A 22,607-nucleotide genomic window follows, 5' to 3' on the forward strand; every position below is an offset into this window, starting at 1 on the left:
CACCACTCCCTTTGCTAACAATTCTCCTCTGCTCAACAGGTCACCTTTTACCTCAGATTGTCCAACTCATTAGTATAACTAAAGTTAAACTCAGAGAAGCTGTTCTCAAACTGTACTCATTTCAGAAAGCTCCTACTTCTCTCTCAGAAAGGAAGAGGAAACTCATCTCCTGAATGCTGCTTTCTTTTCTGACCTTATCAAATTGTTTTTTTATGTCCTCCAGGAAAGCTAGACCATATGGCTTAAACCATTATGGCTGCACAAAAAAAAGAAACACCAGAACCAAAGATTCTTTCTTCTTTACCTCAAGTGATAACTTTCGGTAGCTTTGAAGCAGAAGATGGCAATTACTGCTTTGTAGATAATACCCCTGTAGCTAAAGGGGCTACCAGAATTTAGTTATTTAGTCGACATGTTAGACTTCTCATAACACGTACCACAACAGGGCTGACAACTTGAACCCATTTGCTCTGGGGAGATTCGGTCGACAAAAAGCATGTGTTACAGATGGTGTCAGTCTTAAACAGAAATAGCTTTCATTTCTCATGACAGGGGTCTGAAGAACTTTTACTTACTGAAAATGCAGAAGGTGGCATCATTGCTAATATGAGCAGAAGGAAGAAGCTCTTCATCTTTTCCTGTGGAACAGAAAGATTATTGATCAGAATCGCTTGCTTCTTTGCTGCTTGTATGGTGGCAAAGCTAAGATACCAGAGAGTAGAAAAACAGAGGTGGGACTTAAATCAAGGTGAGAAAAGAAAACCAGTTTTTATCACTCCCTGGTTAGACAAAGGCAATTGCAAAGACTGAAATTACTCTGCGCAGAAAGCCAGAATGTAATTAATGAGTGCAATTATTTCCCTGAACTTTCCTCTGGTATTACGAGAACACCATCCCTGGGCACAGTGGAGGATGCGTGCTGCTGCTTGTCTGCTTTCTCATGTTTTTCATATACACGTGATAAAAAGTTCAAGATGATAATGACTTCAAATAATCCAAAGTGGGAAATTTTCCAGTTAACATTTCTGTATCCTGCATTCATTCTGTGTGCCTCGGTGAGGCTTCACGTCTTCCTTTCTGTAATCTTGCACATTTAAAAATCTTACCTGCATTAAAGCAACTGCTTACAGTCTGGTGCTTGCATGTATCCTTGTGCCATCGCACTTGCATGGGAATTGCCTAGCATCTGGCCCAAATTTAGCATTAAAAAGATTATCATCCATCCCTGTTAAACCAGTTAACAGATCTCAGGAAGGAGGGTTGGAAGGAAGAACAAGGCCTGTCATAGTTTATTAAATCCTCCACTCCAGAACAATTCTTGTATCTGATACTCTGAGAATTAATAAACTTGTTATTTTGAAAGTTCCCTCAGATGTATTCAGCACTGATCCCCTTCTCTTTATTTCCAGTCAGAAACAACAGATGAGATCAGGGAATCTGACTGAAACCTTCAAATCGTCAAGTTAATTTTTCAGATGTAATGCCTCTTCCAGTTGCAGTTAATAAAAACTCCTTGTAGGACCTTGGATACAGCAGCATTTGTTTATTCTGTTTGTTTTCATTCTTCTCACCAAAGGCTGGGTGTGCAAGGGAAGTAATGAAAAGGACAGTGTTTTGCAGTGTTTTCGCTTGTGACAACAGCAGCTGCTGCTCTCTGTTCCTCCTGCCATTTCTTAATTCTTTTAAATCCTCCCCAGCTCCCTTCTCCCACTGTATGCTAGAACAGCATCTCCACTCCCCTCCACCCAGAAACATTTCCTAAGAGAAAATGGTGACTTTATACTCAAGATATGGAACAGCTGCTGGAAAGCTCACATGGAGGAATTCCTGTCATAGTGCTAAAATCTGAAATTATGTCAGCAAGAAGTATTATGAGAACCAGTTCACAATAAGTAAAGAGCAACCTGAATCTTGACCCTGAATTAGAGGTGGGCTCGACTGAAACCTCAGCTCTACATAGTGGAAGAGATTCAAATTTTCTAGCCAACCATGTTTGCCACTAGCTGCTCAGGATAGATGAGTAAAAGGGATGAAGCGGTGACTGCTTCCAAGCACCTGTAAGCTTGGCCAGAACGAGTAGGTCCAAACCTGAACTACAAAGCTGTTATCTCTAACAGAGGCCAATCCATGCCCCTCTGAACACTGAAGAAGTTTAACCTTGAATCAGACTTTAGCATCTCAGGACCCTCACTTCGAAACCAAAACAGTATGGATCAAGTCAGATTTTGTGGAAATTTAAGACACTCATGTCTGACAGTACCCGCAAAGCGTGTTCTTGAGCCCTTTCTGAGCCGCCTCTGCAGCTCCCAATTCTGTCTGGCACCATGGCCAGAAGTGCCAGTGTCACAAGGCAGACAGTTGGCATTTCATCACTCTGGGCAGGACATAAGAACTCCAGCACAACTGAAGACTGGAATAAGCATCCTTGCTTTGGGGCTTAACACTAAGCCTACTCAGAAAAGAAGCTTTTGCCTTAACAAATAGAAGGTCTAGAAAAGACTGATGGGCAGCATGGAGATGATTTCTCTGTAGTGGAGCCAGCAGTGGATTGTTACAAAAAAACATTTCATTTAGTTACAAATTCTTATCTGGGGCTAGCAAGATCACCGAATTCTTCACTGAGGCCAGGACTACGTTTGCCACAAACTGGAGCTGAGAAGAATCAAGGACAGTTTTAATAACTTCTGTGTTTTCTGCGTGTGTCCAAATCCTGCTTCCCAATGCACAAACAAGGTCCAAGGTTGCCTACTTAAACTTGGCCTCTTCTCCAAATAACCTCTCAGCATCTGGATTCCTAGGGAAACAAGACCTACGTTGTTTGTATATATACATAAAATAACTTTGAATTAGCTAGCTAATTTCAAGGTTTCAAGGACATAAAGTTACTTTTAGTTTGATATGAAAAAAAACATGCAGCCCGGATGAAGAGACGTACTCCTTTTGACCCATTTAGACAATGACTTTTTCTTTTCAACAAGAGCGTTTGAACTTGAAAGAGACATTATAAATAGCTGGACAGCCAGTGTTACATGTCTATTTTCTGTTTTGCACGTAAGACAGATCAATCTTCTTTTGTGCATGAAGCACATTTCCAATCATCATCTGGCCAAAGACACGTACCACATACATGGTCCAGGGACAGTTCTGGGAGTGGTTCATAAGCAGGGGGAAAAACGAGCTCTTCAGGGTTCCCACTCTTCTATAGTTTAACGAGACAAAGCTGGGGAGGCATGCAGCTAAGTGCCAAAGAAACCCAGCAATGCCAGCCTCAGTAGCTCCTGATGGTTCATTTCATCTCCCAGGTGGGGATTTGAATTACCTAACACAGATCTATTATTCCCATCTGAGGGAGTCCCAACACAGAAGTTGACTCGTGAGCCACAAATTGGCTGGTCCTGCAATAAACATTTGCCCAATTCAATACAGATTGAAACTGCTTACTATAGAGTTTAGTGCATCCAGCATTAAGGCAGAAGTCACCTTACCACCGTGATCTTGCTAGTTAAACTTTTTTAGAACCTCCCCCTCAACTCTAACATGTTACATCTCAGTTGTTATATCTTCTGAGGCTTGAATGAAATCTGCCTTGTCTACTGAGTAAGCACCTCTTAAGGTTTGGTAGAAGAGTTAAACAAAGAAAGTATATATACAGCAAAAAGAGATGAGCTGGGCCAAAGGAGTTTTAAAAAAAGATATATTTTATTTTTATATACATTAAAAAAATATATATATATATATACACACACACATATATAAAGGGTTCCATGAAGCATGGATCAAGGGTAGGGAAAAAGCCCCTGAGAATATGGTTCCTTTGACTTATGCTGGGAATAGAATTGGGAGAACAGGAGGACCAAGTCCCAAAGTCCAGAGGAATCAAGAAACCAAGCATCTGTTTTAGACAGAGGATATCACATTCAAGATACTACTTAACATAGTGCCTGCCTGCTTTCTTCCCTGACTATAGCAAACCATCTTTTCTTTGACATTTTTCTAAAGAAAATCCTGAGCCTGACTCCCCTTGAGCTAGGGTGGATAAGCTAGTTAATGTGCATATGTCTGTTAAAAGTGGGAGGACGCTGAATTTCCCTTGCCTTGGCTATGGGGTGAGCTATGCTCATAAAGAGATACTTGTTTACAGCAATGGATAAATGTTCATTAAATGTGTGTCGAGATATAGAACTGTTTGAAAGTGCTTAGTGGGATGGGAAGGGAGAGAGAATAAAGATAAATGTGATGCAAGCTGGGGGACTGAAAGTTTTATGGAGATATCTTTACCATTGATATCCAGATCTATTCATTCACTCTAAATACATGGCAGGACATGAAGAATCCTAGTCAAGAAAGTAATCCTGCTGAGATATACTTTCAGCCATACTATACATTTTAAAATTTCAGCTAGAACAACTTTAAAGTTCACTTGTTAAATGACAAAAACAAACAAAAGAAAAACTCAACAAAAACAACATACCAATGCTTGCAGCAGCAGAGCACCAGCTGGCTAGAGAACCAAGTAGCAGTAAGATACAAGCATCTTCTAGACTCTCTATCAACAGACTTTAATCTCAGCCTTCAGCCTGATTCACAATAGGCACCTAAATCTCCACTGGGCCTTTTGTTTAATGTAGCCGACCCACACTGACCATGTCTGTACAAAGGACTTTTACAACAATGCCAAGTTCAGCAACTCTTGGGGGAGCTACAGAAGCCTACATCAGTTTTAACCTGAACACAGAAATCACACAAAATAGAACTTAACAAAAAAAAAACAAAAAACACAGATGTAACAGCAAGATCAGATTTTGGCAGCTTCAGATCAGACTGTGAATCACACAAATTCCAGTAAGGTCTCACAGGAATACCCTATCAGGGGGCGGGGAAGAGGCAGATCTGCTTCTTTCCTACTCTCCAAAATCCACAATGAAATAGCTAAAATTTAAGTCAGCGGTGCTGCATCTCCCAAGCAAATGTGGTCACTCTGCCAGCCCTTTACATGAGCTAATATAGTATTTCACAAGGACAACTTTCTGTCTACCTATTAATATCAGCTGAGATTCAAATTTTCTGTAGCTAGCCTTCCCCTATTAGGTTTGCGGTTAAAAATTCATTGCAAGATGTAAAGATAGGATTCTGCCTTCTGTTTTGGTAGTCTCACTATCCTTAGGTGTTAATTAAATCTGTGAGCATGCAGGGAGACAGAGACGTACACACAGATTAATTTGGATAGTTAACATTGCTACAAGACACTACAGACTGCCTATGGAAAATACATGACAAAGATATAACATCCCCAATATTAAAAAGCTACACATAGAAGGTCCTTTAGCCGTTCTTCTTCAAAGTCTACTACTGTCTCTTGTCACAGCTCAGGCTTGACTTAAATTAGTCGTTTAGCCTAATTTGTAACAGTACCTGACACTGAGCACAACCAATGTTTACAAATATGCTAGTCAGCTGAGGTTAACTCCTTCCGGCTTGAATTTTAGAGAATTCCTTAGAAAAATAAAGAATTTCGGTGCTAGAGAACTGCTTCCAGTTTTAACTGCATTCTATCCAAAACATAAATGTGACACTCTTCTGAGCTGTGCAAGACATTAAAAAAAAGCTACCTCAAAAGGAAGCTTTAAATAATGTTTTCTGCCTCTCTTTGCAAGACCTACGTTTCTGTTCTCTGAAGAGACGCTGACACTACATGCAATGGCATGCTTGCAGTATACGTAGGAGATACCTGTGTTACCTTTAAATAAATTTCCTCAGGGACTAATAATAATGTAGATAGGAAAACATAAGAGTATTTACCTTGAGCCTCATGTGGGTTTTGACTGCTGCTACCAACAAATTGTTACTGGAACCTAAAGTGTTTTTTTAAAGTTAACTCAGCTGTATCTTATAGATTTGCAAACATGCCAAACTAGTAAGGCTATATCTATTCCCTAAGGAATCACCCTTGCTGACTGTGAGCCAGACATACCTTCAGCGGTATGAAGTCGGATCTTCCCCAGAGAAGTCAGTGGGCTACTTATATTAATCTCCTAGGGAAAGATGACTAACAGGAGTAGAACTTAAATAATTAAAAAAAAAAAAAAGGAAGGAAAAAACCCAGAACTTTTGACTAACAAACTTGGGAGGCAGAACCTCTGCTAGTGTAATTAGGGCTGCAGTCTCTAAGGATACCAGCCTAGCATCTTTCATCTGTCATCAAAAATTAACTTCATAAAAATTGATCTTAGGAGGGTGTGATCACACTGCAGTGCCTGGAGAGATCTGAAAGGAAGTACATGTTTGACTGTGTGATCACAGCAAAATGATAACAGTGTGATCTAAAAATAAATTTGTTCCTTGCTCTGAAGCTGGTTTCTCCAACAGATGCCCAAACCTCTGATTACTCCTTTAAAGGCCAAGCAGAGAAATAAACAATCTGTGGATGTTACAGGTTTTCTGTATGTTGTGCTCACCTGTCAAAAAAGCTTGATCTTTTTATTGGGTTAGCAGGTGGTTTGTATATAGACTATAAATATGAGCAGCTACACCATTCAAATCCTTTCATATAAGTCCCTCCTCAAAAATCTAGTAGCTGCTATTAGTCATCATTCAAGACATCACACTTGACCACAATAAACCACATTTCAGATCCAGCAGTAGAATGAAAAATGAGACAGTGAAACTATATCCAGCAGAACGTCACTTCCAGTGAAATAAGTTATTTTGACAAGTGCCTCATACCATGGGCATAACTGCAAACGACTCTACAGAATCAGTGCAATCATCCATCACTGTCCAGCCTCAGTTAGTAGTTTCTGCTAGGTACTCTTACGAGCTTATCATCAGTTTTGTATAATGCTTATCACAAAGCTAAGAGCAAAGGAACTTATTTCCTCTGTCCACTGAGCTTCACTATGCTGCTGTGAGAACAGTTCCCCTATGTCTCAACTAATGACGAGCCTATAACACGAATCACAGGAACGACTATAATTGTATGCTAAGTATTCTAGGTGCTGTTCTTATACAAAATAGCAGCTTTTTATCCTTTCATAGAAACACTATTTCTATCTGCTGCGTACTGATGACTCATAAGGTACATACATGATCTAATTAAACGGTTAACATTTTATTAACACTTAAAGCGCTTCCCTCCGAACAAAGAGAAGGCCTTCTGGTAGCCTAAGCCCTACCTGATCAGGGCACAGATCACCATTTTGCCTTATTTAAAATAACTGCACCCAAAAGAAGGGACCTTCCATCAAGATTGAAGGTTTTGGGTTTTTTTTTTTTTTTTCCAGAGTCCCAATTTTAAAAGAACATCTGTGTTTCTTCAGAATAAATTTTGCTCTTTAAATTTAAATACAAGTACCACCAAGAAAAAACAACTGCAACAACATACCTCCTTTCCCCTTTCCTAAACCCTTTCAGCAAGTCAGGACCTAGCCAGTCACAAAGACTCCAACTGAATCTCTGTGCCTAATTTGTGAAGCCAGTAATCCATTAAGCAATGAGACTAGGCAAGCTCTGCAGAGCTTCTCTTACATCAAGCTGGTAAATTGCTGGACCAGAGAGAGAGCTCATCCCCAGAACAGAACCAGAAGATCTGCATTAGAAAGTACTACACTCATTGAACAGCAACATTTGACATTTTCTGTTCTCTAACCTCTTTCTGGCATTACACAGTATTGTTAGAATTGCTACTTTCCAGTTAAAATAAAGACACCTTACATTATAGTTTGTTTTATACTTAATATACTTTATGTGTGTACATAGAGAGATTAGCAAACCAAAACCTATACTCCTGCTTGATAGTGATCTCAAATCATTTGTTGCACACCTTTTCTCAAAGGCTACATTCAGAGAAGACAGTTTACTAGTAAACAGATTTGAAACATGCAGATGCTACTAGTAAGAACCCCCACCCCCAGCATTTCTGTGAAGCCATCAAACATTTACAGGCTCATGAAGCAAAATATTTAAAAAACAAACATTTCTGAGGTGGTAGGGTGCTCCATGGTGCACGAGAACTTGCAAATACACTTAGAAAAAAAGTCTTAATTATCTCATGTGGGACAGGAAAGATATGCTAGAAGAAGAACTTGCAGAGACAGCAAGTTTCCTTAATTTTTAAAATTTTTGCATCCTATTACTTATGCAATTTAATACTATAAAATATTAGTTTATGCTAGTACCATGCCAAGGACACACAGTCCTACCTACTTCTGTTGCACATCACGAACACCTCCCTTCACTCCCTGTAACAGCAGGGCATTTGTCCTGAAGTCCTGGATGAGTCTGTCCAACACACGTGTGGCACACTGGGCTCATCAACATGCTCCATCTCAGGAAGTGCAGGTTTTCACAGCTGCTTCATCTACAGAGCTCATGAAATGCTCTGGGATTGCAGAGTCTGAGATGGAGGGGAGGTGAGTACATCTCTCAGAGGCCAGGAGGAAAATGTAAAAGTTGCAAGCCAGCATGCAGAGAAGCTGTTGAAGGGCCCTCATGAGTGCAATGCAGAAGGGGAAAAAACTCATAAGTGTTGTGAAGATGTTTCTGAAAGTGATAAACAAAGGAATTCACAAAATCCTTTTCAGAGTCTCTGCAGATAGACCTAAAGAAAAGTACCCTCTCTCTAAACTCCTCTACTAACACTAGTTATTCCTAGTCCTAGGAACTCTATTCAGGAATGACATTGACTTTTTCAAAGCTCTGAAACTCAGTTTTTCCAGCAACCTCCCCACGGCCACCCACAAAGAACATCAGGGCATTGGACAAATCTGCCCTATTGCTGCCAGTCTATTACCATCTTCTTGCCAGCACAGGTCCCTCAAGCAACCTTCGTGGCCCACCTTACAGAGCAGACTTCCTCAGGGACAAGAGAGCACGTCCTACAAACCTCCCTGTTCGCAAGCAGCTCTCCTGACTCCAATAGTATTGTTTAGCTGTGGAGAGCCTCCAAAATGGGGCCTGTCTCACAGCTGAGAACAATGTGGACTGATCAGGAGACACTGGCTCCCCTCTGCACTGTGCCCTGCCAGCACTTGAGCAGAAGCAGCTGAGCACCCCAAGGATGGCAATTAAGAGTTCAAGAGTATCTTAGCACCTGGTCAGACTTTTCTTCCAACCACAAAAATCATGTTTGTCCCATCAATAACCCTGCTACATTTGCCCTGCTTTCTGCATTCCTCCTGGCAGAGTACACGTGCCTACCCTTCAGTGGGTTCATCCAGCATCCTATCAAACTGATACCTTCCCCTTCCATCCCACCACCCCCTCTCAATGCCAGGAACAGCATTTTTGATTACATGAAACCTCAGTGTAATTAACTGTGAGGAAGAAGGGATTAGCATTCACCAGATACATGGAGTTCCTTCTTCCCTCCCTACTTAGAAGTCTGATTTGGCAGTCATAGGGACTCTGGTCTCTCCTCTCCCCTAAACTCTTCGAAGTGAAGGAAAAAATGATGGGAAATCAAAGTTAGCTTAAAAAGCATAAACAGCACAGAGAAGACTAATAGAAAATAGATGACCAGTCAGAGGGATCAGGAGACAGCCCAGGACACAAAGTCAATGCTTACCTTCTGCATATACCTGTTAATGGTGAGTGCAAAAGTTAGAGGCACTTATACCACCGTGCAGGCAAGCTCCAATAGCCACTTTCCTACCGTTCTGGTTCAAACAGTGGCTCTAACATGCTCTTCTCTCCAACTCCTGTTTGGTTACTAATCCTTACTGCACAGGAAAAGGAGAGTTGGATTTCATTTAACCCCTTCCGCCTCTAAGTTTCTTCACAAGTGTTTTCTCTTCTGCTTGGAAAAGCCAGAGCTGTAAGCGTGCACGCATGGATGATTTGGAATGGTTTCCAGTTCCCATAGCCTGTGCGCGAGCACACACGTTAGCTGCAAAACTATGCCTTAAGTTATTGCAGGGGTGGGGCCCTTTGTAACTAGTTGTATTTTAGCTGTAGGCAGCATATCAAAAGGGAGACAGTTATCCAAAAATCCCTTCGGTACTCATTTTTAGTATGTTCCTAACTCTAAATAAGAAGTTGCTTAGTTTAACATTTCCTTTGAAACTAAAGCCTGAATCACAACTCACAGATATTGTTTTCACCAAAGAAAGTTTGAATTTAAATACAAGTCACAGCTAGATGTGGCTCTAAGCAATGTTAGGCAGATCCCCAAGGTCTGAAAACACCAGCACTTTGGATATAATCTGAATTGAACCAAAGATAACGGCATCTCAGGTTTCTCCGTTTTCTCCTTTAACGTGTGCCATGCAATTCAGATACCCTCTGAAAAATCCCACAGAGGAACAAGTAGAAACAGAAAGACTGTTCAGGAAAAAGGAACCTAGTTGGATGCATTACAAGGAAAAACTTGTGCTGTTAATCATGTGAATAATGGAGAAATCATTGCATAAGAGCTTACGTGGTGTTGTTGTTGTTCTGTCACGAAAACAGATTATTTTCCCCCTATTGATTTTGTCCTCTGCTTAGTATAAAGCAAGTAAACGTTGACTGATAAAGGTCACTGATCTATGAAAATAAATTATGTTCCAGCAATTTAACAGCTGTCAGCACTTCAACTTTACTTAAGAAACATCACGACAGAGGTCTCTAAGATTATGAGAACAGCTTTAAAGTATTAAGTTGGGGGGGGAGGGGAGAGGGTTGTTTGCCTTCCGCTTTTATAGTCTTTCTTATCAGTAGCTCTTTTGTTTGAAATCATGAGAAACATAATCTTACTTTCAAAAGGAAAGCTGATGCTTCTACCTTCAGGTAACTCCAAGTGCTGGATCTTCAAGGGAAACATCAAGACATGCAATAAAACCTCCAGAACTGGTATCACTCCTCTCTGCTTGGCCATCTTATTTGCCTTAGATGACAAAAAGAGACAATGTCCTTGGCGACCGTTGATAAGCCCAGACGCACAAAGCTCCAAACCGAAAGAAGTTTGTAACAGCCTCCTAAATGCACCAGGGTGACACAGAGTATGTACCACAGCAAGCAACGTTTATTCAGGGGCTTCAGCTGTTATAACCCCCCCACTGGTCAATGCTTATCTGGCAACTAGCCACAAAAGGTACGCGGCCACAAAAGGTACTACAGTTACACGTCCCACATGGGACAGAGTTCAAATACATGTCACATCTTTTACACATGCAAAGGCAATCCTGTACCTTCCTGTCCAAGCTAGTTCTGCCAGAATAAACAAGGCCTGCAGCCTAAACCCCACCAGGAAAATCAACACAAAATGCACAGCTATCTATGTCTCCCTTGTCAGGAGGGGTAATAACTGGGATTGTTAATGCTCAATTAAGAATAGAGAGATAGTTGTCTTGCCCTCTAGAATCAAATTTTCCTTTAAGGAAAGAAAAGGGTGGGCTTTGGGCCAAGCTCTGGGCCCTCCCTGTTTCCATGAGAAAGAAGTTACATCAGCGTATACTTTTTCTTTACCCGCCCTGTACTCTCAACTGGCTGTTGGTTCCAGCCATCCTGCCTGCTCTCACAAACATACCTCCAGCTTCAAGATATTTGATTACCTCCACACCAAAGACCCAGCCCTTGGCCTCATATGAATAAACGGCACCTTCAGAGCAGTTTAAAGCTTTTAGTCCGTGCCATTGGGAAGAAAAGGTTGGAAACCCTATCCCTCAAGGTTCAAAAGCTAGTAGGCAAAAAACCACGACTCTAGATGAATATGTAAAACTCTGATTCTTAAAATCTTTTCTCACAGCAGCAGGACCCTGGATACATGTTTTTTTGAAATATCAAGTTTAGTAATGCTGTTGTGGTTCTTGTGTTCTTGCTGATAGTTAAAACTACGAGGGAGTTTAGAGAGGAGAGGAAACGTGACTGCCCGTGTTGGAATGTAGCCAGGATACATCCGAAAAACAGCTGTGCCTACTTGCATTGAAGCAGATACTGCATAAACACATCTGGATTTATTTTTAACCCCATAAAGGCTTAATAGGTAGCCTCCTGCGATGCTGAAATAAAACAAGAATTGACCAGATTTTTACCACAACTCAGCAACATGAAATGTTGATGAAAGTCCTTTTCTTAACAAAAGAAAAAAAACTGTCTGCTCATTCTGCCTGATTCCAGTAGAGACATGACAACACCAAAAGCTATTAATGTGGTATTTGGATTAAAGGCCAGTCCTTACCGGGAAAGAGACAATGCAAATATGAAGCAAACCTTTGCCCTGTAGTTCCACATAATCTGTTTTTTGTGTATCCCATTTCTCTGTGAGAAAGGACACGACCCCCGGTTGAAAGGGTTTTCAACACCTATCATTCAGTGAAAGTAAGACAATCCACTGATTCATGACCATTCTCGTTTCTTGATAAGGCACCCACAATTCACTATAGAGTGAATACAGTCAGAAACACAGGAATTTCCCTCTTGCAACTAGCTCTAACCAGCAGCTTACCCAGAGGCAAATAGCATCTGAGTGTCACTGATGAGATCAGCACAGTTTACGTAAATGCATAGAGAATGAGAACTGCTGAACAAATTCTCTCTTCTAATCCCACTAGTTAAGCGCTTTTGGCAAGAAGCGATCTCTACAGGAGCTGCGATGCTGGAATTTCAAGTTACCTGGCAGAAGTCAGTATAAGATATAACAAGACACTTGCATTTTCTTTTGACAGACTCCAGAATTACCTTTCATGGTAACAAATCACCAGGATTCCTTACTTCCAAGAACACCAGTGGTTGTTTTCACAGAATATCTAAAGGTTTGCATGCTTGACTGGATACATCTCCAGTCTAACGAGCTATGGCTGTCTAACACTCATATGGCCTCAGCTGGTTTTCATTTCACCTGCAAGCAGCAATATTTCTGTTCCTTCCACCCAAAACTGCGTTGGGCTCAAGTCGAGATGTAGGTTCTATTTTAAGGTATCCCATGCCTTGCTGGGCAAAATATTTTTTTTAGAGAAAAGTCAGTTCTCAGTGAGGTAATATAGATTCAGTTTGGATTGACTGAACAGCACTGGCTATCAGAAATTCAGATGAGACTCACAAAGCCTCCAGAAGAGCAGCAAGTCTCAGTGGCTCAAGCACTCACTCAAGGAAATGAAGGGGTCTGTGTTCAATTTCTTGAGGAGATCTGAACCTGACAGGAGAGTATTGTGATCTGGAAATCACAGTATAGAGACACATCAGAAATGGGTGTTCTTAAGCACCTCCTTCATCCCTTAGCCAAAGAGAATGGGTCTGTGATGTGATGGTTGGGTTATGCGCTTGGAAATGGGATGCCTGTCTCTACTTGCCTTTCAAATTAATGTCACGTTTCTCAGGTAAGTGCAGTAGCCGGATCAAGTGAAACTGACAGCTTCTCCCATACTTGAGCCTAGTGCTTAGGCCACTTCATTCAGGGGATATGGTCCCAAATCCTTTCAAGCAGAGGATAACCCTGAGCTGGAATCTAGCACCCCAGGTAAGTGTGCTGATCACTGAATGACAAGGTAAAGAAATAAAGGCCTCTGGGATGTCAAACCAAGTCCGCTTCTACTGGGGACACTAGAGCATATCATTCCTTCCATCAGCTGCACAAGGGTCTGAAAACAAGAGGTTTCAGCTGACTCCAGACAGAATGCATCTTTTGCCATGCTACGTGTTTTCTTCTTACTTGTTAAAGAAAAGCACATGCGATGAAGATAGCAATGCAAGAGAGCAAGTTGGAGTAAGACACATTGAGAATAGACTCCAGTATTGATAGGGTTATTGGTATATAACTCAAGATGACCTAAACCGTTACAGACAGTTGGACACACACAAATCAAGACCAGACAGACTTCCAAAACAGTCACCTCCTATACTGCAGTCACCTTCCCACCTGATTTTCACTATAGAGGATTAAACTGCAACTGCTGACCTCCAGAGATTCTGCTGGAAATACTGTATTTCTGAAATCTGATGCTTTCCTAGGGCAGGTTTTCATGAGCAGTGATGGGTAATACATATTAGGACACTAGCCATACCCATAGGACACACTCACTTTTTTTCGTGCAGGGGCCTTAGAGCCATGCTTTGGTGAGGTTTTGGGGACTTTTAGTCCATTTTGGGGAGTTTTTCCTCATGTACCTTCTTCCTGGCTCCACAGAAGTACCCCACTCTTGCTGGTTGCTGCAGCCTCACAGCTACAGTTCAATAAATGAGTGTTCTCTAACAAGGTTGTGCTTCTCTTTATTTACACCCCTTACAAATCCCAGGATACTTCTAGCATTTGCTTTTGGTTCAGCAACATGGCTTCTTGTCCAGCAGGAGCTACTAACCCAGGATTCCCATCCACCAGCTCATGTGAGTTCCTTTCTATCTCCCTCCCTCTCACCCAAGCACACTCTTGCTCAGCGTCAGAGGGAGGGAGGTTGCCTACAGCTGAAGGTACCAGCTCCACTCCTATCCAGCCTCCCTTCTTGCACACTTCCATATAAGGCAGCCTAGAACAGTGAAAACCAATTGTGAGTAATATGCTATAATCTGCTCCAAGAATGGAAGGACTCATGGAGACCTGGCCTGACTGGGTCCCCTGTCAGCCTCTTCCTGACAATTGAACCAACTCCTGTACTGTACTCTCCAAGAGAGCCTTCAAATAAATTTGCCTTCTGTATTCAAAGAATTAGACATCTCTCTCCATCCCTTTCCAAGATGAGGCAAGCAGTAAGCTTGTCACTTCATATTTGTTTTGATTCTTATCCAAATCAGGCAAGATTTTTATCAGGCCAACTTTCTGAACAAGCTGATAATGCCACACACGTTTCAGCTCTTCATCCTTATGGCCATTTAAAGAAGAAAAGAAGCATGCATTGACAGTGCTGGTGTTCAAAAAACAAAAACAGCTTCCATGACTAATTCCAGATAAACATTATTATAAAGGCGCTCTAATACATAGCACCAACACACAGTACGGGAGCCAAGTGAAGGCGCTGATCCATGCTAAGATGGTACTTGGATACTGGAAAACTTGAACATAAAAAACCAAAGAACCCATGTGTAACGAAAGCTACAATGGTTTTAAACCAGCCCAACTACGCCCAAGCTTAACCATCGTAAAGAAAATCAGGACAGGGAGCGAAGGATGGCTGTGTTATTTTTTTCTAGCACTGAATAACATACCCAATTTTTCCAATGTTCCATCCCAAATCTTAGCATATTTACATAAAATCACCCCTCTCAGCTTTCCTGAAAATTAGACACTTAAAATACTGCTAATTATTAAGAAACTGGTAATTCCATTTTCTTTTGGTGTCACATGGATTTAGATATTGCATAGGGTGAACTTGACAGCCACACAGAGAATCTCATTTAGAGAGATTAACCTGGAAACGCAGAGAGATCTGTAGGGTCTCCATTAGCCCATTCCTTGCTGCAGAGGATTTAAACTAAAATTATATTTAGCAAGCATACACACGCACTCAAAAAATATTGCATTACATGCATTAAATGAGGCTATGCCTTATCCAGAACAGACGTTTGTTTTCCTTTTATTATTGGTTTTACATTTTAATGATATATAAAAAAAGTATAAGAAAGCAAAGGTGGTAAGCAGTTTGGGCTAGAAAATTAAGAGGAAACATTTTTAGTTCTTACAGAAACAAATCTAGTGATTAATGCTGATTTCTTGTGCGCTCCAAGCTGTAACCAGTAGGCAAGGAGCACAGGGTCAGGGTCAGAGTCAGTCAGTTCTATTCAATTACATGTGAAAACATAAATGAATGTCTCTGATCTCCCAAATTTTTGTTTCAGATATTCAAATCTGCTCCACCCAAAAAAGCAAAAATAAAAGTCCAAATCAGACAAATATAACAAATTAAGTTGTCACAGGTCCCCCTTAGAGCAATTCACAGAAAAAGCTGTTCCCCATGGACGTCCCAGTGCTCTAACTGCCATATAGGTAGCAACCCTCTGCTCAGAAGGCCTGGCCTAGAGCTCAGTCAAATCAACGGGAAGATTTTATTTTTCAGAGGCTTTGGACCAGGCCCAGACTGAAGTGGCTGATGGGAGGGGGAAGAAGAAGGAACAGCAACTCACTAATTCTAGGCCTGACCCTGCTCTTTTTCTAATCAATGGCAAAACTACAGCTATTTCACTAATGCTGGACCTGAAGGAAGGTCTTGCTACGCTGCTCTACCTTTGCCTGAGTCTCTGTGGGAAAAACAAGGCAGCCAAGTCTCCCTTTCCCCACAACGCAGACCGCATGCTCTCCGTGTGGTTAGTCTCCCCCGCCCCAGCACAGTGCCTGTGCTCCTGATGAAACACAGACTCTGAAACAGAAACAGCTTCCCTGCTTCTCCCATCCTTCAGCCCTCACTGGGGGATGGAGCTTGCCAGGCAGAGATAATAATACAGAAAAGCTTTGAAAGGAAGAAGGAAGCCGACTACATCACAGCCAACATGAAGAAAGATCTTCCTGGAACCGTTCCAGCTATTCTCCGTTTAAAAATTCAAGCTTTTTCTCTCAGCAACTTCTCCACACTCCCCTCAGAGATCTCCCGCTATTCACTGTGCAGTCAGAAGGCACCTGCTCTTAGCTGTGCTTGGCACTGACTACCCCAAATGCTGTTTAGGAGAGACAGACGAGAGAAGAAGCTGAAAGCGAAATCTTCTAACAAGCAATTCTCACCACCACCACATACACATATATCCCTCCTAATTCCTGGTCCGTTTATTCACATTAGTTCTGCTTAAAATAAGTAAATCCTGTGTCAAAACATAGCTCTTCAGTTGAAAAAGTGTTATATTCAGCAGAGGTTTAACTCTAACATACCAAACATGGAGTCATTAGGATTTAACTCTATTGAAACGGAAATCAAGACAGAAACCTTTCCAGTTCTTACACTTCAGTTTGGAACGTGAAGAGGACAAGAACAATTGTAATAGCGTTAAAGATCCTCTGGGCCAACATGCCCTTGATAACAAGTATTTGGAAGCATGAGGCACAACATTAGCTCTCATCGATGTCTTCCAGTGTCAGGCAGCAAGGAAGCTGACACCCTGCTAAGGACAGCATCACAGCCTAGCTGCAACATGAAAAATTTGGTATATACAACAGAGAAACGTTAGCAAAGAAACAGAGCAACAGGGGCTGTCAAGACGATGATCCTTCTCTCCATCTGGACAGACTCTCACAGCACAGCTCTCTCCAGTGGCTCAGGGCAGGGACAGTTCTTTTCCCCAGCTCTGCCCTCATGCAAAACCCACGGGCCATGAGAAGGTGCCCAGATCCTGGCAGCTGTTGCTGTATGTTTATGGCTCAGATCTCTGACAAGAGATTCTGGAATGAGATTTCCCTCCTAGCATGAAATATTTAGTCATTAACAAAGGGGCCTTCTGGGGCAGAATTCCAGCTGCACCTGAGATCTTGCCTCCACAAAGAGATGGCTTTTTCCAGCATGCAGGTTTAGTTCAAAGAGGAAGGCAGAGGGTTACTTTAAAATACCAGTCCAGGGATTTTTGTTTGCAGCAGTTGAAGGTTTCTGTTTACTTTTAGGTCACGTTAAGAAATCTCTTGCTTCTCTCTCCTGCTACTTCACAGCTGCCGGTTGAGCTTCTGCGCTTGCCGCTCCTTTGCCTCAAAGGCAAACTTGGTGTCCTGCAGCTGGGCAATGGCCTCCTTGGCTTCCTTCAGGTCCTGACAGATATGTTCGTACTTTTCTGTCAGCTCCTTGTTCTCTCGGCGCAGTTCTTGTACCACCTGGTTCACCTCCTCCGTCTGCTTGGTGCAGTGGATCTTCAGCTGCTCCACCTCGGAGAGCATGATCTCCATGTTCTTGACCAATGACTCCAGTTTCTCTTTGGACATGGCGTCCGGATCGGTTCTGTTCAGTCGGCCTAACCCAAACCCAAAAGGGACAAAGATAGCCACCCTGTGTAACATGCACCAGAAAACCTGGCACTCACAGTCTGATGGTTTCTTTTTATACTCTCTCCTGCTCATCCTCCTCCCTTCTTGTTCCTTCCCCATAGTGTCTCTAATCTTCTTTGCTGGGTTAATCTACTTATTTTTACTGCGCTGTAGAAATCTACTGAAGGGCTGACAGCCCCGCAGTAACATATGTGCTGTGCAGCAAAAGCCAGAGCAATAATGAGGTTCTTTGCAGCCTGCAATAGGAAAATAGCTTTCATCCTAAGAATTCTCTTGGGAACGCCTTGCAGGGCCCATTAAAGTACAAAGAAACCTCTTCAAGCCAGCCGCCCACTCCAGTCCTGCACACCCAGTCCCAAGAGCACAGCCTGACTTTCATCTTAATAGACATTGAGGTAAGCAAGCTTACAGCCAATATAAGCCAAGTGCAGGCAAAAAAGGGAATTAGCCTCTCTTTCTCTTTCTCTCTCCTAATTCCATGTTTGGGCAAGATGGAAGGAACAGAACATATAAGCTTCCCCTTGTCTCAGAATAAGCTCTACCTAACAACTCCACAACAGCCTGCACACCATCTTCTATTGAAGGGGTTCACAAACTTTCTTAGCTATTACAGTCAGTGGTAACCACAGTTGTCATCATCATCAGTGGCTGGGCCATGAGCACCTGAAAGAGGCTTGAATCCTGTTAGTGGCATGCAGGCTAGAATTTATAAAACCTTGTCCCATTCCCCTCCTCAAGTCACTTCAGCTTCATCAGTAACATTGGCCCCAGAAATGATGAGCCAAATGACCTACCAAGGAGGCTCCCAAGAGACTTCCAAGCTGTTGTCAGGTGCCACCTGAACACCAAAACACACGTGCCACCCACAACAGAGTCAGAAACTGCTGCTGCAACACTACTGTGAACATGTGCCAATCAGGACTGAGACACCCCAGTCTGACAATGCACTGATTAGTCAGGTCATTCTAGGCAGCATGATGATCCCAGCAGCCACAAGGGATTGAGAGAGCCTGGCCCACTTTCTGCATGTATGACCCAGACCTTCTTATGTATCCTGTTAATTAAGGCAATGCATAGACAATAAGAATGATTAATTTACCAGGGATCTGACGTAATGATATTACCCTTGAGAAATTAATTCAACTGAAAAGAAGGTGGTGTTGTGTGTGGCTCTACAGGAAAGACTCTATGCAATTTAGCACTGACTGTCAGTTCAGAGGACACAGACCACAGCAGAGACCAGAAGACAGGCTTGCCCTTGGATAACTTGCAAAGTAAGGCCAGACAACAGTCTTTCTCCTCCCTCCCCACATCAGAATATTTACTCCAGGCTGTGTCTGCACCTTTTCAACAGCCCTCAGCCCTGTTCTACACACCCACAGAAACGCAAAATCTCATTTGCCATATGTCACATATAGACATGGACCTGTCCTCACTGTATTCACTTTATGGCAGTTACGTTCCAGGGCACAGTGTTGAATAATGTCCTTCATTCTGCATACTGTTGTGCAGTTCCATTAAAAAAGACCCTTAGGTAAAGTCCTGTAGTCCCATCTGCCGAACACCAGGTTAAGGAGAGAGAACACACATGTTCACATGCACAGTTCCCACAAACGCCTTTTTCCTCCAGTCTTTGGCCTTTAACCAGAAAAGTTTATTTTTTCAACTGTGGAGAGCTTCAGATGCTTAATCCCACAACTTATCCCCCTTTCCCTCTGCCAGGCTCAGAAACATGAGGCTTTTTCTTCCAGGGAGTTTTACTTCTCCTCCAGCACTGGCTGAAGGCACTGCTGGACACTGGCCAAGCTTTGACAGCGTTTAAGGCCTGGGACTTCTCACAGCTGGAGGTTAAAGAGACACTCGCAAAGCCAGCCATCCTACTCCCTCTCACACAAGTGCACCAGTGGGCCCCTCTCACGCTGGCAGATGGACTGCTTTGCACTGCACTTTGAAATGAGCAGAAAGAGTGACATCCTTCAGATGAAAAGACAGTGGGAGAATCTAAACATAATTAGAATATGTCCTACAGTCCTTGAAGAAACATTTGCACTGGCTGCCAGCCCAGATCCCACGTGATGCACATGGCACTGGAATAGGCTGGAACATGTTGCAGCATTACAAAACAGCAGGTCTTCATTACTGAGAAATCCTCCCTGCCTCCACAACTGTACACACAGCACCCAAATATCTTAAATCCAGTAGAATTACAATGATGCATAAAAAGAACACCACAGAGATCATTTCTTGGATATTAGTAGTTGAGACATCACCTCTCACTATCTAACTCTCAAAACTATTTAAGCCACCTTGGGTACAGATAGCATCTTGGCAACAGAGACTGGGTAAGAGACACTACTAAAACAACAATATAAAATGAAAACAAGCAGTAGCATGAGAGTTGTTCCTAGTAAAGTAAGATAGGAATCAGTATTAGGGCTGGTTCGATTCAAAATATTCTTTGATGAAGTAATAAGTAGGAATTAAAAACATTCTCATGAAAATTGCAATGGGAGAAAGGTGCAGAAGTCACTTGAGCTAGAAAAACGGAGCAACGAGACACTAACACGAGCTGTAGTTTATTACCTTTGCTCAACGCTGGGCTCTACTGTTGCAGAAGAACTGGAGGCGGAGGCAAAAACCGACAACAGTGGATTCATCTGGGAAAAATGCAGAACAGCCTACCTGGGAAAAGCAATTCAAACCACAAGAATTCAGGACAGAAGGACACACAGCGAACAGCAGTACTAGGAGTGACGGCAGTGATAGGGAAATAGCATGTCAGATGGGAATCTGTGATACAATATAGCAGGGGAAAACAATAATACTGCTAGGCTGTATTATGCAGAGGCATTGCGCCTTAGGAGATGGAGTCTCTATGACCACAGATGAAGTACCACCACCACGGGAGGGGAAGGGTAGTGCTTAGTTCTGGGCACCTTTTTGTAAGGGGCAAAAAAAAGACAAGTGTCCAGAAAAGACGTTTATTTCAAAAAAAACGGTGGATTCTAGGAACCAGGTTTAGAAAGAAGAGTTGAAAACAGCCTCGCAAGATATTTCTAAGACTGTTTTCCCATCATGCCCTGGTCCTCTGCATTATTCTAAGGACGATGGCTCAGCCGGAAGAACGCTTCTAGAATTATTAAGAGCTTGACAGGTTTTAATGATTAAATCAGCCGTTTAGCAACCACCAGTGATTTCTATACACTCAGCCAAATGGTGCCTGTCTGGTCATTTCAGAGTCATACTAAGTCAGGAAAACTTGGAGTTAATCTTCTCACTACAGTACACGCTACATCAAAAGACACCATTCCTAAAATCTACCAGCCCTCTCCTGACTGCTTTTCCTCTATTACACCATTCCTTCAGGTACATGGATCTGAGAAAGATGAAAGCAGAAAAGGCAGAGCTAATTGACAACAAAACTGAGAAGCAACCATTGGGAATGCTCACTCCTTCCATTGGGGATGGCATGAAAATTACAGGAAATAGAACAAATGGAAGTGAAACCTCTGGTGCTTTCCATAAAGGCTGGGAATTGCCATGTCTGACAGTAACACTCAACTATTCTGCTTTTAGCACCAGAAGCAAATGAGAGAGTATGAGGTTGCCAAGATGAGCCTAGTTCATGCTAGCTATACTTGTGTCTTCTTCACAGGGTTTCTGAGCCAAAAAGAATTTTTCCTCTCACCCAGAGGCATACACAATCCAGAAAATGCAAGTTTCCTATCACGTACATACTTCAGAGAAAGTCTGAGAATGAGACACTACAATCATGCCCTTCACATACCCATCTGAAAGCAGATCATCTAGGTTATTTCAAAGGGGTCCTGGAAATATTTGTGGACAAAATCAGCATGTTATCTCTCTCACTCCCTAGGGTTTTCGTAGCAGCACAAGGGGGACAATTCACTCCTCTAGATTTTTAAATGGGAAGGAAGAACTCCAAAACCCAGCAGAATGGCTTTTAAATGACTGCTCAGGCTGGCAAGGCAAAATCACTCAGGATTTTGCTTTACCTGAGGAAGAAGAAGTAAAGCTGCAAAACAAATAGCTTATCAGACAGACATTCATAACGCTGTGTCTATTTCTAGTTATACTAGCCACAGACAGCAGGGTAACATTCAGAGAACCCTAATGGGAGACAGCACTTCATTGCCTCATAGTAGCTGGTTTAAGCCTGTCATCTCCAGCTAGCGCTAGTCACTATTCTAACAATTGATATTTTTTAGTACATTCAGTATATCGCTACCTGGAGGCGCTCCAACACTGTTCTCCAAAATAGCCTCTTCCCTTATCCCTGATTTATCCCTGGTTTATCCCCAACTGCGTTTCTAGCAGCCAGTGCAGTATGTGTGAGCTGTGTACATCACTACCTAGGAAGTGCACTTAGGTAAATGCATTACGCAAATAAACTTATTACAAGATTAAGCATAAAGAGCTCCCACCTCTATATTTATAGTAAAACCATTTGAACGAACCACTAAAGACCAAGTGGCATCTGGCAGCACCAACCGTTCCTCTAACAGAGCGTGGGAGACATTTGTACCCAGTTATTTAATTTGTTTCTAATAAAAGAAAAACACCATTACTACGCAAGTGTCAAAACACTCAGCACTGCGTAGGATATTGATATAATGATGATCTCAACCCACAGAGCTTAAAGAGTATTGATAAAATCTGCTTTCTTATTAAGCATAAGACAACTTTAGCTACTATCATGCAGGTTTTAATAATGCAATTTGGCAGA

General features: G+C 42.2%; 1 protein-coding gene across 23 annotated transcripts in view; it reads right to left on the minus strand.

Moving 5' to 3' along the window:
* The window catches only part of PAPLN (papilin, proteoglycan like sulfated glycoprotein), a 59,500-nt gene extending 38,851 nt beyond the window's left edge, over positions 1-20,649 (minus strand). For 5 of the 23 annotated variants that reach the window (XM_068946070.1, XM_068946068.1, XM_068946062.1 and 2 more), the window contains exons 1-2: positions 9,563-10,561; positions 576-638 (exon numbers count right to left, since the gene is read on the minus strand). In XM_068946070.1, the coding sequence (XP_068802171.1) occupies positions 576-638; positions 9,563-9,571 (72 nt within the window). In that variant the 5' untranslated portion in view covers positions 9,572-10,561. Of the gene's footprint in view, positions 1-575; positions 639-8,198; positions 8,393-9,562; positions 10,657-10,731; positions 11,159-20,443 lie in introns of those variants that run through there. The other 18 variants (XM_068946060.1, XM_068946059.1, XM_009670412.2 and 15 more) reach the window with 13 other exon arrangements.
* Positions 20,650-22,607: the final 1,958 nt, after the last annotated feature.

Source organism: Struthio camelus, chromosome 5, assembly GCF_040807025.1.
Source record: "Struthio camelus isolate bStrCam1 chromosome 5, bStrCam1.hap1, whole genome shotgun sequence".
In the NCBI taxonomy this organism is placed as follows: Eukaryota; Metazoa; Chordata; class Aves; order Struthioniformes; family Struthionidae; genus Struthio; species Struthio camelus.